The sequence below is a fragment of the Nothoprocta perdicaria genome, unplaced genomic scaffold, assembly GCF_003342845.1.
Source record: "Nothoprocta perdicaria isolate Ctin4 unplaced genomic scaffold, notPer1 scaffold_118, whole genome shotgun sequence".
NCBI lineage: Eukaryota > Metazoa > Chordata > Aves > Tinamiformes > Tinamidae > Nothoprocta > Nothoprocta perdicaria.
Window position 1 is genome coordinate 1,163,798 of NW_020454294.1, and position 15,732 is coordinate 1,179,529.

At 44.4% G+C, this 15,732-nt stretch overlaps 1 protein-coding gene across 1 annotated transcript in view; it reads left to right on the forward strand.

The window, feature by feature from the left end:
- Positions 1-274: 274 nt before the first annotated feature.
- Positions 275-15,732, forward strand: part of MNAT1 (MNAT1, CDK activating kinase assembly factor) — a 102,411-nt gene continuing 86,953 nt past the window's right edge. Inside the window, exon 1 of the mRNA XM_026053769.1 lies at positions 275-369. Coding sequence (XP_025909554.1) covers positions 281-369 — 89 coding nt within the window. The 5' untranslated portion in view covers positions 275-280. The remainder of the gene's footprint in view (positions 370-15,732) is intronic.

Consider the following 15,732-nt stretch of genomic DNA (forward strand, 5'->3'; position numbering starts at 1 on the left):
CCGTCCGCCCCGCGCTTTGGCCTTTGCGGCCCCAGAGGCGCAGGGGATCCAGGCCACTCTGTCACGGCGGCTCTCGCCGCTCCTGAAGCCTCATAACGGCCCCCGTTGTTCCTCGCGCCGCCGCCGTTAACGAGGAGCGGGCCGGGCCGCGCCGTGCCCGCGGACGGAACTCGCGGCGCGGGGCCCCGTGTCGCGGCGGGCCCGTTTCGGCGGCGGCCCCGCGCGGCGGAAGGCGGAAGGTGCGGCGGGAGGGAACGGAGGGAAGGAGGCGGCGGCCGCCATGGACGACCAGGGCTGCCCGCGCTGCAAGACCACCAAGTACCGCAACCCCTCGCTCAAGCTGATGGTCAACGTGTGCGGCCACACGCTGTGAGTGCGGCCGGGCCGCGCGGGAGGGCGGCGGCGGCACCGCCGCCGGCTCCGAGGGGCCGCCGGGCCCGGGCCCCGCCGGAGCGGGAGATGGGGAGGGCGGCGGGTCCCGTGGGGGCGGCCCCGGCGGGGCCAGGGCGGTGCGGGCCGCCCCGCGCCTCGCTTCCCCCTCGCCGCGCCGGAAGCTTCGTGTTTGCGCTTGATACTCGGGCGAGTGAAAACCCGAACGTGAGGTGATTTATTACTCGGCACGAGCTTTTTCCTGCATGAGGGGGCTTCGTTTCGCAGGGCACTGCGCTCAGTGTTGGGAGATSTGCTTCTACACTGATCGGCTGTCTTGTGTTTTAACAGCAAGGTCTTTTCTTATTTCTTTCCCCACCCCTGCTTTCCTGAAGGTGAGTGGCTGTTACATAATTGCTGCTGCTTCTTTTACCTGATCTAGGTAACCAACAGCTTGAGCTTGTTAACTTTCAGGTCTAGTGCCCTCTCTACTGTCTGAAGTTTTAAAGACTACGCCAAACTCTTCCTAGGTATACGTGGCACAAGCCTCGTGCTATGACAGCAACTGACAGCAGCTGCTTTTTTTTTCTCCTTTTTGTGTATATAGCAAAATGTATATTGAGCTTTTTGCTTTTTTAACTTAAAGCTGTGTGTCATTTATGCTTGGAAGATACTGCCTGCAAGKGTTAAATTACCCCTCATGCCAATTCCTTATTACCCCGATGCCAATTCCTTAGCCCCATGTGCTGCACAGTGTTACCGTAAGTGAATGGTATGAAGGACCAGGATTGCARCTAATGATATGTTGTTATATATGTATATATTTTTTTTTAATAGAAAGGAAAAGAGTTAGCTTTAATGCAGGCCCCCAGTCTTACTTGCTGAGGCTATGCAGMCTCTTGTGCTGTCCTGCTCTGGGAGGTGATCCCATGGGCAGAGGTGCTGGAGGAGAGAAGAGCAGCAGGAGCACCCTGTTGGTGACAGTGTGGAGTGATGCTGGCTGTGTGAAAGTGCAGCGTAAGCTGAAGTTCAAAAGGAAACAGCAGATTTAGGGCTGCGGAGCTTTAAAATAGTGTTTCTGTATTGTGCTGTAGTGAGGAGCGGAAGACTAGGGCTCCTCGTGGTCTTCTGGTCTCCAGATCCTCCAGAGGCCCTTCCAGCAGAGCACAGCATGTTTCAGTTTGCTCTCCTGCTTTGGTTCTCAAGAGTTTTTCGTAGCTGAGTTTCACATGAGGAAATGAGTTGTGTTTAGTGCTTGAATGGGTCCAGCTGCTGATGTTTAATTAGAGCATGTGGCTTTTTTTTCCTCATTTCTTCCCACCTGTCTTGGAAACGCATCTGACTTCCCTGGCTCTCGTAGTCTGGACATCTCCCTTCAGCAGCATCGTGCCCGAGACCAGATCAGCCGTCCCGATCCGTTTGGCCCTGGACTCAGCCAACCTGGTGTCCAAGCAAAGGCTGTGTGGGCATGCGAAGCAAGCCCAAGGGTTAAACTGAAGTCACTGGTGGATTTCTTTACTTCTGCTGTAATTACAGGCTGTTCTCCATAATGCAATTCAAGTGGATCACCCTTCCTCTGTAAATATCGTTCTGGGAAGATCTTAAGGTTACAGTTTTACTATTTTCTTATGATGTTATGAAGCCTCCATGTTAGGAGTTATGCCTTAGTAAWGGCAAACACAACCTGCTAGTAAAAATTGATTTGGAACTTGGAAGKTCAGATGAGAGCCCGGCCAGTGAGATATGAGGAAGTAGTGACTGACATTTGTGCATACATAGATATTCCTTGCTTCTGGCAGAAATTCCATCTAACGTGTTCCCAGAACAAAGGAACTAACAAAAATTGGGACACTTGGCCTTTGCAGGCAATTTATTGCAATAGTCTTCTGGTATTACCATTGAAAATGCTTCTCCAATTTTTAATTAAATTTCTTTGTCATATTTTAAACATTTAAGCATTTTAATATGCATCTTATGTACATTGAGGACACTTTGTTACGCTGTTTCCTTTGGTGTTTTCTGTGCTTAGCAAATCCAGTTCCTTCAATCTCCCCTCTTAAATGTGCATTTAAAAAAAAAATTATTATTTAACACCTGGGCTRTTCGTGTTGCTCTTTTGGGGACCTTTCCCCTCCCTGCTGGATAGTTCTCCTTGGACACAGCTCTCCATCTGAATCCTTAGTCCATCAGGCAGAACGAAACTATTTCACGTGCCTTGCCTATGATACCTGCGATCTGTATGACTCAGTAGGATGGTCGAGTCTTTGTGGATTTGCTTTTTTGTTGTTGTAGTGATGTGTGTCGGCTTGTGTTCAGCTGCAGCCCCGGATTCTTTAGTCCTTTACCACTCAGCATATCTCTGTGCCGATGTGGTGTTTAACCTTGCCTTTCCTGTTGTGTTACATAGCTGACTGTTCCTGCCTATTTACACTATCAGCCTCTGTTCAGATGATTATTCCACTCTCTTAAGATGGATTTGGATCCTGAGACTATCAAAGTGCTTGCCGTTCTCCCAGCTTTATATTCTTTRTATAATTAAAGATCCTGTCTCTCCCAATGGTTTGAGTGTGTCACTTGTGGGCAAGATGTTATCTGGGAGAGCTTCAATCATGATGTTCATGACCTTAAGAAATCTGAGCGGTGTATCTGAAGAAAAGCAAAATATGGTGTTGCCTCTGYAAGTTCCTCACTAAATAACATTGCATTTTTCTTATTTTCCAAGTTACATTTTATAATAGTGAAGGGTAATAAAGATTAGGTCTGTGGACATGCCCGATTCCTTTTTTATCAGGAGCCCTGCAGAACCTAAGCTATCTAGTTGCCCTTTCCCTGCCTATGTCATTCCTTCATCCCTGGAGGAAATTATATTACTTTACTTTTGTTACTTAACAAATCTCATGTTGGCTGATACCTGCTTTGTTATCTGGGGTACATAGGAGATAGGTTGTTAGACTATTTATTCCAGTATCTCCGCAGGCACTGGAGGTAATTATAGCTGGTTAGTGAGTCCTTGGTTATTCATTTTCTTGCTTTTTAGGGGCAAATGGTTTTGCCTTTTTTTCATGCTCTGGTCTTTACATCTTTAGATGGTGATGCCTGCCTTTTTTTTTTTTTTCACTTTTCAGAGGGTAAATATTGCTTTGTCTATTAGATTTTGAAATATTTAAGTAGGCTTTGAATCCGATAACACCTGAATGTAGTCTGTGGGCGTATCTGACAAATAGTCTGAAGAAGCACATTGCCCTCATCACTCTATTTGAAGTTTGATGATAAATCAAACACATGGGAAATTTTGAGACTTGACTTTGGTCTGTTGGCTTGGAGGGTTTGGAACAGTTGCTTTCATGTGTCTCCCAGTTCCAACCTGTGCTTTTGCTTCTTTCATTGTGATATGACTTAAATTAGCTCCTTTGTGTATATGTGTGAAGAATGATACAGAAAACACCCCATGTGCTTTGGTATTATCTGTTAGGGATTTTCCTGTCTATTGAATAGTGGGACAACACACTTTTCCTTTAACTGCTCTGCTTTTCAGTCCATGCCTTTTGAAGGCGGGTATTCCTGTTACCTTCTATGTTGCCCGCTAGTGTTTTCTTCCTTAGCCCATTGACCTTTCTCATTTTGTTAATGTTTGTACTTTCCACTTTAAGTGACCTTCAGTAATTTGATTTGAAATTGGACAAGAAAAGTGCTACATTTTTTTTTTTCCTTCAAATCACCAAAGAGCTTGCAGTTAGTTGAGGTGATTGTCAGCAAACCTCAAGTTTCTGTTTTGGGTTTCAGATAGCTTATGGTTTTATCATGAGTTCATTATCTTTGTTTTGTGACTTTCTGTTTTGTGCTTCTAAAGAATTGAGTGTGTTGACTTTTTATATGCTTTTTTTTTTCAGGCAAATTGTTTCCACTTTATGTTGTTAACCATCTCCTCCCTCTCAGTTAGAATAAAACCAGAAAAKCTGCCCTTTATTGTCGATCTTTTTTTCCTGCCTCTTATGTAAACAAAGCTAATCCCAAAATACTTGAGAACTTGTCGTGCAGTCTGCCCTGTTTGTTTCTTCTTTTTCACCAGATGCCTTCAGTGAAGGTCRCTATGAAATCCTGTGCTTTGCAGATTATCCTGTTCCTGCTTCTCACCTTCCTGGTTTTGTTAATTTAAAACTCTCTGATTTGTGCACAAGTGACACAGTACCTGTGTTCGCCTCCTATATTTTTTACTGTAGCCACTATAGATCTTTTAGCAAGTCTGATGAGTTGTTCTGGATACTGGGGTGAATCCATTCAGGCAGCTTTGCTTTTCTTTTGGATACCTTGCGCTGCTGCTGCCTTTGCCCGAGCGACGACATCTCCTAGCGCGTGGGCTCCAGGGAATGCGGCCGTGTTGGAGCTGAGTGGCCATGCAGATAAGGGATAGACTGGCTAGTGTGACCGGATGAAATTCCATGTTGGAATCTCTGCTGAAAACGTCCTTCAAGTTGGGTTCCCCTCACAGTTTATTCCAGTGGAATCATGCYAAACTTTCCAATTATGGGAACAGTTTTGAGAGACTTTTATTTTTTAGTATTTTGCTTTCTTCATCTATTGCTGCTTGGCCGGTATTGCCAAATGTGTAATACCATGTGTTTTTGGCATTGGGGTAATGTTAAATAAGCCTTTTCCACTATAAATCTTCCTTGTCTCTGGGAGGGAGGATGATAAATTAGCAGTTAAAAGTCGCCCTAGGATGGGACTTAGTATGGGAATGCTCAGTTCAAGAATAATGAATGTCTTTTTAAGTTTGTTTTCCTAAGTGTAACAGAGGTTCACAGCATTAAATACTTGGCAAATATGCAGAGGAGAGTGTATCTAATAATGGAGCAATGCCTGATTAAARTTCTGCAACGCATTAATTTGTAAGGTCTATCTATAGCTTTGCCTTCTTTTAGAAGTTTAGTCTCAAGAATTATATTAAAAGGCCTTTGCATGTATGAGAAGTTTTGATGATTCAGATGATTCCCAATGTCTTTTCCAAGCACATGGAGGCTGGGGCTGTGCTTGCCAACGGTGCTGTAATCCACCTGGCCTCGTTTGAGACCATGAATTATCTTTWACTCTGCCTGCTTGGATTTCACTGCCTGTGCTGAGTTGTAGGAGGCAGGTTAAGCCCATCCCCCTGACTGATACAGAGAGGAAAGGAAATGCATCCACCCAAAACTGCTTTGGAAGAATGTTAAGGTTGTTACTCCAAACAGGGCTGGGTCAAGAAATTTACTGGTGGCTGTAAAACTCGGACCATATGGTCTGTGACAGGCAGACACAAAAGTCTTGCATGAAGTGGTAGTTAATTGGGGCTGCTGGTTCAGCTTTAGGGTCCCGGTGCCTGCTGCTGTGTGGATAACCCGCCTTGATCTTCTGGGCAAAAAGAAGGAAAGCTGCTCCATAAAGCTCCATCACTGGAGTCGGTCCTGCTGCTCCAGCTATCTGTGACCTGTCCCGACTTGTGGGGAGAGGGAGTGTGGGTATCTGCAGARCAGCAAAGCGGAGGAGCTTCCATTCTCCAGAGTATCCCAGCTCCATGTGGTGTCTGGAGGACAGGGACTGGTCTCCGAGCAGCCTCCCCAGGGGCACTGGTTTCACCTGGTGCTTTGAGTGCTTGGAATTTGTTCATGTGCTGCCCCAATTTTAGATGATGGTTAATGAACTTTTTCTATTACAAACTTCTCTATCTCTTTCTTGTCCTCAAGAGACTTATGGAAAGGTGGCTTGGCTATTTACTGAGACTTAATTTCTCCTTTTCCCAGAGAGAAGTGGGTTTATTTTTCTTTTAATTTGTTAATAAAGCTTCAAAACGGAGTTGGTGTAACAGCCCTTACGATTTCTAGGCTGAGCTTTGTGTTGCTCAGGGGAGACATCAGCTCGCCAAGCTGTGTCGCGGGGATTCTGTAATCTGCCCTGCACCCTGTTACAGCCCTTCCAGGGATTCATTAGGGGGTAAGTGCATCCTTGGAGATCTCTAATTGCAGTGCTAACAGCTGCTAAAACAAAGGAACAGAGGTCTCATTACTTGTTTACTGATTTTAATGTTAGAATCATTTGRAGTTTTGTGGCTGTCGGATTCACAAGGAGCTGCGGAGAGAGCATCTTGACTGAATGCGGTGTAGCAGGGTCTCATGTCAGCAAAAAGGGCTGGAAAAACGCATCTCCCCCTCCAAACTGGAAATCTTATTTATAAAATGTGAAGGGGTGACCTGGCTTCCCACTGCATTCTTCGCTGCAGTGTGTGGTTCAAAAAAAATGCATTTCTTCCAGTATTTTAGAGAAGGGGAGAAGCCCTAGAGATTGTGGAAATAACATAAAGCTGTGGTTAAAACTACGGAGTTGGAGCAAAGACGTTTAAGTGGAGGTGGGCAGGACAGTCYGTCAGTCCTGTGACTTGAACTGAGTCTGTGGGGATTAAGTGCTTGAACATATTTGAATTTTATACGAGTTTTACTTTTGCTTAAACATTTCTTAAATGCAATGACGGTAATAATGTGCTCAGGGCTGTCATTTGTAACATAAATGTTTGCTGAGAGGTATCTGATTTTTAGTGGGAGTTGCCCCAGGAAGCGCATCAGGAGCCCCGAAGACAGGATGGGGTTTTATCCTAGACGGGTGCTTTCTGCATATTGGGCCCTAACCACAAAAGCTGGGGTGCAGGCTCACAACGAGCACGCAGAGATGTGCATGGACCTGCAGGGCTTGTGGACTGCTCCACAGTCATCTTTGGCTTTTTGGAGTTATTGCTGGCTTTATTAGTTGGGGTTAGATGGTCTTTGGACTCTTTTCCCTCTCATTACTCTTCTGAAGTTTCTCTGAGTTAGCTACAGAGGTGATTAGATCATTGCTGAAATACTGAAGAGATTGTTTCCTTCTGAAATCTAGCTTTGAATACTTGGTTGGAAATTTAACTCCAAATCACAGTCTTGAYGCTTCTGATGAAGTGATGTTAATGTTTCAATTTCACTACTTTTCTGTTTTAAAGCTGACTCATTTAGAAAATATTTTCTTTCCTCTGAGCTCGCAGTTGGCATGTCTGCCTGGTCCTTTTTCTTTTTTGTCCGATCAGAACTCTACTTCATAAATATTTTCAGGAAATGTAAGTTGTGGTTCTGCTCTGAATGCAGCTTTGGCAAAGGGAAAGCTGTTTTTTTCGTGTCCTGGTTATCAGATCAGTCCRTGGAAAAGTACATATATTGTGTTTGTATGTGTGTGTGTATATATATATATTTATTTATCCCCTCAGTTCTGAAAATTACGTGGCTAAATATGCTGAATTCCTGCAACGGGCTAATGGATTATGGGATCTCAGGGGGTCTTAGAGGTGCTGCTATTGAGGAGCTTTAAAACAGGCTCAACCCTCACTGTCAGGTAGGTGCATCCAGAATCATTGAGCACTTCTTAAAAGACAAACAAAAAGGAACCCCCAAAAAAACAACAAAAAAAACCCACCAATATCCCCCCCCCCAAAAAAAAATACTCAAAAACATTTTTAATTGCATATACTCTGTTATAATTCAAGTTAATAATTTTGCAGGAATTCTGCACGCATATGAGGAAGAAGGAAGTCTGAGTCTCTTCTAGATAGCTGCATTAGCTCCAAAATGCTGATGAGTGGTATGCATAAGATGTAAYATTTATTATATTGCACAAATATATTCTGAATCCTTATAAAATCCTTATAGAAAACAATTATAAAAATCCTTATTTTTTAAGGATATAAATCCTATAAAAAAAAATATAAATCCTATACATATATATATATATAAGGATATATATATAGGATTTATATATATTTTATATTATATTTATTATTATATTTATTTATATATATATTTATATATATTTATATATATTATATTTATATTATATTTATTATTATATTTATATATATATATAAATCCTTATAAATCCTGATAATTCTAAATTCATAGCAGATCAGATCTAAAGGCTCTGTCTTGGAATACTCGAGAGTTCATATGTGTGTTCTTTGCTTAGGGCAGCAGTGATTTTCTTTTTTTTTTTTTTTTTTTACTTCATTTTTTTCGCAGGACACCTGAAGGTGAAGTTAGAAGAGCAGCTAGGCCAGCAGTTTTGGACATTGAATGTCCTGCTCCAGTGTTCAGATCTGGCTTGGAAATGAAGAGAGGAGCAAATCTGCCCTGATAGTCACAGAATGTGGGACAAGTGGGGTGAAMACTTGTTTCCTACTCCCAGTTCCCTTTGTTTTAGTGCAATGCAGAAATTGGATGTGTGTGTGCATGGAAGGGCCATTCTATCTATAATAAAAGTCACGGTATTTTAGTCTTCAGAATGAGTTAATTATTATTTTTTTTTTCTGAAGAGTTTTACAGGAGTTTTGTCACGTGATGTAACCCAAAAGACCGGGATCTGGCATAAGAACAACTTAGCAGCAATTGCTGCTATAAATGACAAAACTAGACTTATTTGGCATAGCTAAGAATATCTTCAGATAGTCTGAAATTGCTGTCTGAAATTGTTCCTCCTTTGCAGATGACGATGATATATATCGTGATGTGTAAGGAAATGCTTTTTTTTTTTTTTTTTTTGTACAGAATATAAGTTAATTTAGAAAAGCGAGAATATGCCTCTCTGCAATAAGCAAACTATGAGCAAATATTTTTGGCTCCAAATCAGGAACCGTGTGGATGATCTGCACCATTCCCACAGTTCTGCTCCAAAAAATGGGACTGAAGTTAAATGCAGGTCTCAGCATCTGCAGAGCTCTGGCCTTGATTTGGGCACGTCAGCTTCTTCCAGCATCATAGAGAAGGACRAGGGGCTCTGCTGAGAACTGGGAAGCAGTGGGAAGGGATGGAGCRAGGAGCAGTTTTTATTTTTTATTTCTTTTTTTTTAGGAAGCAGTGTTAAGTTAGATGTGCTCCGGGAGAAAATTCTCTCYGATTTTTATAAATCCTGAGCAGTGCAGCCAGGCAGCTCTGCTCGGCCAGGATTTTCCTACAGTTTTTCCTAGATAGCAACGCGAGGGAGTGGTTTGGCTAACGCTGGCACCTACCGACTCCTCCGCCAGGCTGGGAAGTGCTCGGTCTAATTGGGTGGGAAGGTTGGCACGGAGGTGAGAGTATCACAAGAGCTGCTGGCAGGGCTGGCCGAGGGAGCAGGACCTCCTGTCCCAGGCAAGTGCGGGCAGACGGACGTTTAATGCCTTTGTCATCTGTACTCGCAGCCYGTCCCGTGCGGTTTCTCTAAAAACCAGTATCTTCACGGGGATTATGAGCTGAACAGGCTCTGTGTGTAACTAATGACTAGATGATGCTCACRAACAGCTTTATGTAAAGAGAGAAGTTCAGTTTCTTCTGGGAGTAGTTGTCTGGAGGCTTAAATGAGGGGGAGAAATGGTCCCTGTGCTGCCAGGATGACGTCAGGAAGGCAGCCCTGTATTTGATAACCCTGTGACTCTGTGAACTGAAGATGGGAAGTTGTGCTTAAATCCCCAATATCCCCTCATTTCAGGGRAAAAAAAAAAAAAGAAATTATATTCAGCTTTGGGATGTGAGTGTCTTCTGTGAAGGTAGAGGGGGCTGAGGGTGCCGCAGGGAGCACGATGTTTCTGTGATCAGTGTCAGCTCTGCGGTGCTGCAGGAATTTGGGAGCTGGAGAGGTATCTGGCTGTAGAGCTTGGCCTCCCGTTACTGTATTTGTTTAAACTTTTATGTTTCGAGTCTTGCAACAGAGCTTGACCTGGGATTTTGCTAGAGAAGTCCTTGATTTGGAATCCGTTTGCTTGCTTTGGAGACAAGCGATACAGGATGAAACTGCAGAGGGKCTGCAAGAGGACTCAGGACTGCCTGGGAAAACTGGGGCTTGATCGGCAAGAAGGCTGGAGGTGAAGAGCTGTGGAGGAAGACGGGAAGGGAAATTGGGAGCTGAAAGCCAGAGGAAGATTGGAGGTGAGGACAGGGATTAGAAATGCACCTGGAGGAAGGGATAGAGGGCAGRGGTGGAAATTGGCTGAGCAATCGACCTGGCTCAGAGCACCAGGCAGGGGAAGAAGGACGAGGCCGAGCAGCTGCTTGCTCTATATTTTGCTGCCCTCCACCAGCTTGGGGGGAAAGCCGGGATTTGAGTCCCACTGCAGAGAGTTGCAGTTGGCCGAGTGCCAAAGCCCAGCGTTTCGCAGGGGCTCCTGTTCTCAGCCTCTCCCAAGAAATGTGGAGCGGCAGAAACGCTTGCACTCCCCGAGAGCCGCCCTCTGAGCGCGGGAAATCCCGCCTAGTGCTAGTGCTAATCRCCCTCAAATCAGGAATGTGAAATTTGGGCATGCTTCAGGCATTCATTCCAGTGCCTTAATTTCCTTATCTGGTAACGTGGGCATGAGACTACCCCATGGTGGTTTTGAGGAGGTCAGTTATTTAATGCTCCCTGTGCATGCCAAAGAAAACTGAGGGGGAAGCAGTGAACTTGTCAAAGCAGGATTTGAACAGGGCAGGATAAACCCTGAGGATAAACCGGCACTGTCTGCACGCACGTCAAGTGCTACCCGCCCGGGTGRTGGAAGCGGTGGCAGTCGTGATGGGACAAGTTAGTGACTGTGTTTCCCAAAGCTTCRTCTCCTGGGGCTGAACAGCGACATCTCCGCTTCCTGTAGCACCTTGCTCCGATGTTCTCAGCACGGAGCTCCCTCCTTGTGCCCTCAGCAATCCTGCTTGCATCCCTGCTTGCTCCATGGGTTGCCAGTCACTGCTGCCAGCTGTGGCACGTGGCAGGGGAGTGATGTGACCTGGAGCCGGCTGCCTCACGTGTTTGGAAGATGCTGATGGATATCGAGGAGAGTGGAGAGGGAAGGACTGAGCCCTGGCCTGTCTCACGTGTTTGAAAAATGCTAATGGATATCGAGGAGCGTGGATAGGGAAGGACTGAGCCCTGGCCTGATTGCAGAGGCCTGACTTCCAAAAAAAAAGCAATCTACCGTAATGTGGAGTTATAATAAATTTATATCTTAATGCATGACCACAAGAGGGATCAAACCACTTGAATTTTCACCTTTTGAGTTTTTCCTTCTGCAGTCTTTCGTGTGACTTGGTTAAGGGTGCTTTACATAGGGAGGAGAACTTAATTGACTGAGTTGCCAGTAAGAGTAGTATCAGAAATCCAGTTCAGTAGGTGGGCTTGTGTCAAATGTGCTGTCTGTCGCAGGTCTGTTTCTTGTTTTCAGTCTCTGCAGTAAAAATACAGGTACCATGACTTTGACAGAAGTTGATTTTTTAAGATTGTTTAACATATATAAGACTTTACTTCCAACACTGTAACTATGTCTTTTAAAGCAAATACTTTATAAAGGTAGTTGCATCATCAAGTGAGTCCAGAGCCGATATATACAGGAGGAGATTTTCTATGACTTTGGTTATTTTAATTCCATTTCTAGCTTTCTGTCAGTTCCCCAGTACTTCCTCATCAATTAGGTAATTGGCAAATGTATGCAAGGCAAGTGCTTATCTGAAAGCAGTCATTCACTAAAAATAATGGCGCATAATCACTCCTTTTGAACTCATATTTAGGCCAGTGTTTTTATTTTAAAACCCATACCAGTTTTATAGGTAAGTTAGCAAACGCAAAGTTGCCTGAAGGAGAGTTGCCCCAGCCTGTTCGTTTTTTCTTGCTGCACGTCCTTCCTTCACAAATATAGGAGCAGCTACATCATTGAAAATTTAATGAAGCTTTCATCGATATAATGCTGGCCTCCCCATTCTCTGAAACCTATTCATATTTAATGAGCCTCTAATTCTAATTTCAGGTAACAGGAACAACTGAATATAACCATAAATCCGATTTGCTTCTGAACAGAATGTCCCACATCACGTACCATTCTTAAAGCAGTCATTGGTGACCAATGTGGTAAATCACTGCAAGAGTTGTACGTCAGAGCATCAAACGTCTGCTACTTAAAGCATTTTGTGACTGAATTTTATACCATCTTCGACCTTTTCTTTAAGCAGCCTTGGGAAGCGGAGGCAATGACCTTAAAGCAATGGGAGCAACATACACAGGTCTTTCTGTTTCATGTTTCTCTCAGCAATCCTCAGGTTTGTTCCTTTGCTAAAAAGTGCAATAGTGGGAAAATACATGGTTTGTGTGTGAGAGAGCTGGTAATGCTGAGAAGAATATAAAATTGTATATAATTAATTACAGAAGATGGAAATAGCCTAGGAATAACTGTGAAAATACCCCACTGTGCTCTGGACAGTGTCAAGCTGAAGATTTCTGCAAAGCATCAAGTAACGTTGCACTGCACTGCTCGTCTTGGCTGGAGGAAGCAACAGGCCCTGCTTAGCTCCCTGTTGCGAGCGAATCACCAGGTTGGGCTTATCAAATTTTATGCAACGGTAGCACCTGTGAGTACATAATTACATTTCCAATAGAAATAGGAAAGCCTTAACACCAAAGCAGTGTTTTAGTCATGTGAAAGCACTTTATTGTTCTACCTGCATTACTTAATATATGATCCTCTTATTGTCTCTCATAATCATAACTGGTGTTTGCCCATTAATATTTAATTTGTGTTTGGAAGGCTAATTGCAAAAAGAGGCCGTATATAATGTGACGCCATTGAGTACAGAAACAGAATTTAATAACCAGAGACCTTCTCCACTAGCATTGTTTTGTACCGGTGCAGAAGGCATCGTGGAGGATGGCATTCCCTCCACCCACTTCCTTGGCACTGTGTAATTTTCTATTTAATCTATGAAGAAATTGTGGGTTTTCTTTTAATCTCAATGCATTTATGACCAAGAGGTATTTACACTGACATGGCAGGTGTGCCCTAACTGCTTTTCATTGCTTTTATTTTCCTTGTATTAATTCACTGCCTGTGTTAGACCAGCAGACCTTGTCAGGATGTTTTCCCACATCTACTTGTAACACCCTGCAGCTGAGTTCAGGCAGCCTCGCAAGGTCACCCCTGTGCCAAGCACGGCATGTGGATGTTCCCATTGTTCAGGTATGTGGAGCAATCCCTGAATTTTCTCCAGCCTTTATCAAGATTTCAACCCACTTGTGCTCCCAGGTTTCCTGACGGAGCAGAGCCATGACATTCCCAGGCTGGCATCCATGGGGAGGAGCAGCGCTGGCCCGGCTGCCCACAGCTCCGGCGTGCGTGGCTCTCTGCAAGCCAGGCCTGCAGGGGCCACAGAGAGCTGGCCAGCATGGGCCACAAGTCGTCTGGYTTTCATCTCCACAGGCTGCTCTGTCCTGCTGGGATTTGGGCTTTTGCCCGGGGGAGCTGGAGCAGCGGCAGCGCAGCCTGCGCTGTGCTCCTCTTCCCCAGCCCTGCCCGGCGCTACCAGCGCTCCGGAGAGCACGTGCTTCGGAGCGCTGCTTTTTGTCACCTCGGAGCCAGAGGAGTTCTTCCCTACCAGGTTTTTTAAGGCTTTTGGAGGCTCTTTGTCCTCCYTGGGAAGGGATTTGGTATCTCCTGAGGTAGAATTTTACTTCCTGAAACCAATCTGCTCTAGGCGTTCCTTGGAGCTGCCAGTCAGTGGCAGATTTATAGCGATGATGGACATTTTCCCTGGGTACTGATTTTTGTATTTAATAAATTTATGATGGCTAATTAAAAATTAAAAAAAGAATTCCTAAATAAAATCCCCAGGCATTTGAGATGATACCAAGGAATGGAATGGTGGAACAGATGAAAAAAAGTCTCTGTGGAGACCTCTCTGAAAGAAGACCATTCTTTGGAAAGATCTAGGTCTTGATTCTTCAGATGCCAGAGTAACCTCAGTGGGGAAGTGGACCAGAGGAATAAAGGGACTTCTCATGTGACAGCATTTTTAGGATCAAAACCATAGTATTTCACTTAAAAAATGCACATCAGTGTTTTTTTTTTCTGTTAGTAATTTCTCTGTCAAATAGTTTCCTTAATACAGGCAAACAGTTTACTTAAGATAAGTTGATAACAGTTGATTTGGAGTTTGTCCTAATGCAGTGACTTTTTGTATTTGGCTTGGACTATTTACAGCAGAAACTGGAGGTGTTTGGGATGGGAGTGTGTGTGGGTTATGTATTTAGCTTTCTTTTTTTTTCTTCTTTTTTAATATTACTGGTTCAAATGTCTTGTATGACCAACCTCCATCTTCTGGGTGACATTTGGATATTTTAGTTGTCTGTCTTAAGCATGACCTCTGGGTTAGGCAGCTTTTAATAGGGCCCATAATAAATTTGGGTTGATCCAGCCTTGTTTCGTGGTAAGCGAGATCTTGTAACTACCTTTGGAGGGACTTGCTTAGTAAAACTGTAGTTAGTTGCCTTTCTATAGTACAGCAGAAATTCTTTCAGTTGCTTTAAAGATAATTGGAGTAGTTTCAGCTCGTGTCTCTCGGGGTATGTACAAAGGACACGTAAAAGCTGCATTCCAGGCTTTGTTTTGGGGTTTAGCCCTTGGAGGCTAGAAAATGTCAAAAATTAGATTCCTTGTTCAGATAAGATTCCTTGTTCGGCCTCAGCTTGGCTCCTTGGTGTATAGGATAGCATGCGATGAGCAACTTAGACTGTAACGTTTCATCTTGCAGGGCTTGCCTCCTGGTGCATGCAGAAAATATTTTCATCTTTATCCGACAGAGCGCTTGTTTACTGGACATCATCAACTGTAGACAAAGGGCAGGAGGAGCAGCTGGGGGACTGCTGATTGAGGTGACTTCCAGCCAACCGCCGGGGTAGCTCGAGCCAGCGGGATCCAGGCAGGCGCGGACCATCCCGCGCTGCTTCCCGGCAGGTACTGGGATTAATGTGGCTGCTGCAGCTGGCAGCCTCAACAGGCAGCAGCTCCATTTGCTTCTGCTCTGACACTGGAGAGCTCGGATTTGCCTTTGGCTTAAACAGGTTGTCTCTTCTTATTATGTGAGTTGGTTTCTGAGAAGAAAAGGGTCGCTCAGGAGTTCCTGAAAGTGCTGTGCTCTGAAAAAAGCAGTGTTAGGAAGGGTGCAACTTTCTCCTTGAAACAGGGAGGGACTTTTCAGGTCTCTTCACTCAGATCTTTTCATAGGAGATGGGAGAGGGTGGGTTTCGACCAGCCTTCTGGAGTCCTCCCGGTGTGAGGGAAGGGCTTGCACGAGGTGGCACTCGGGATGAACAGCGGGCAGGAAGGCACTCAGTGCTGGCCTTCGTTTGCCCTGCTTTTCTTTCCTTCYATACATAAACGATTAGGGGACAATGATACAGAGCAAAATTCATTGCAGCGTTGGCAGGAATGGTCATGAAATTAGCTTGTATCTGATGCAGCATTACTTGTCATCACCGATCTTTATTATTTTTTTTAACCTGCTTTCAGATACGAGGGAGATGAGGTTATATAGTGTGAAAGAGAAGACA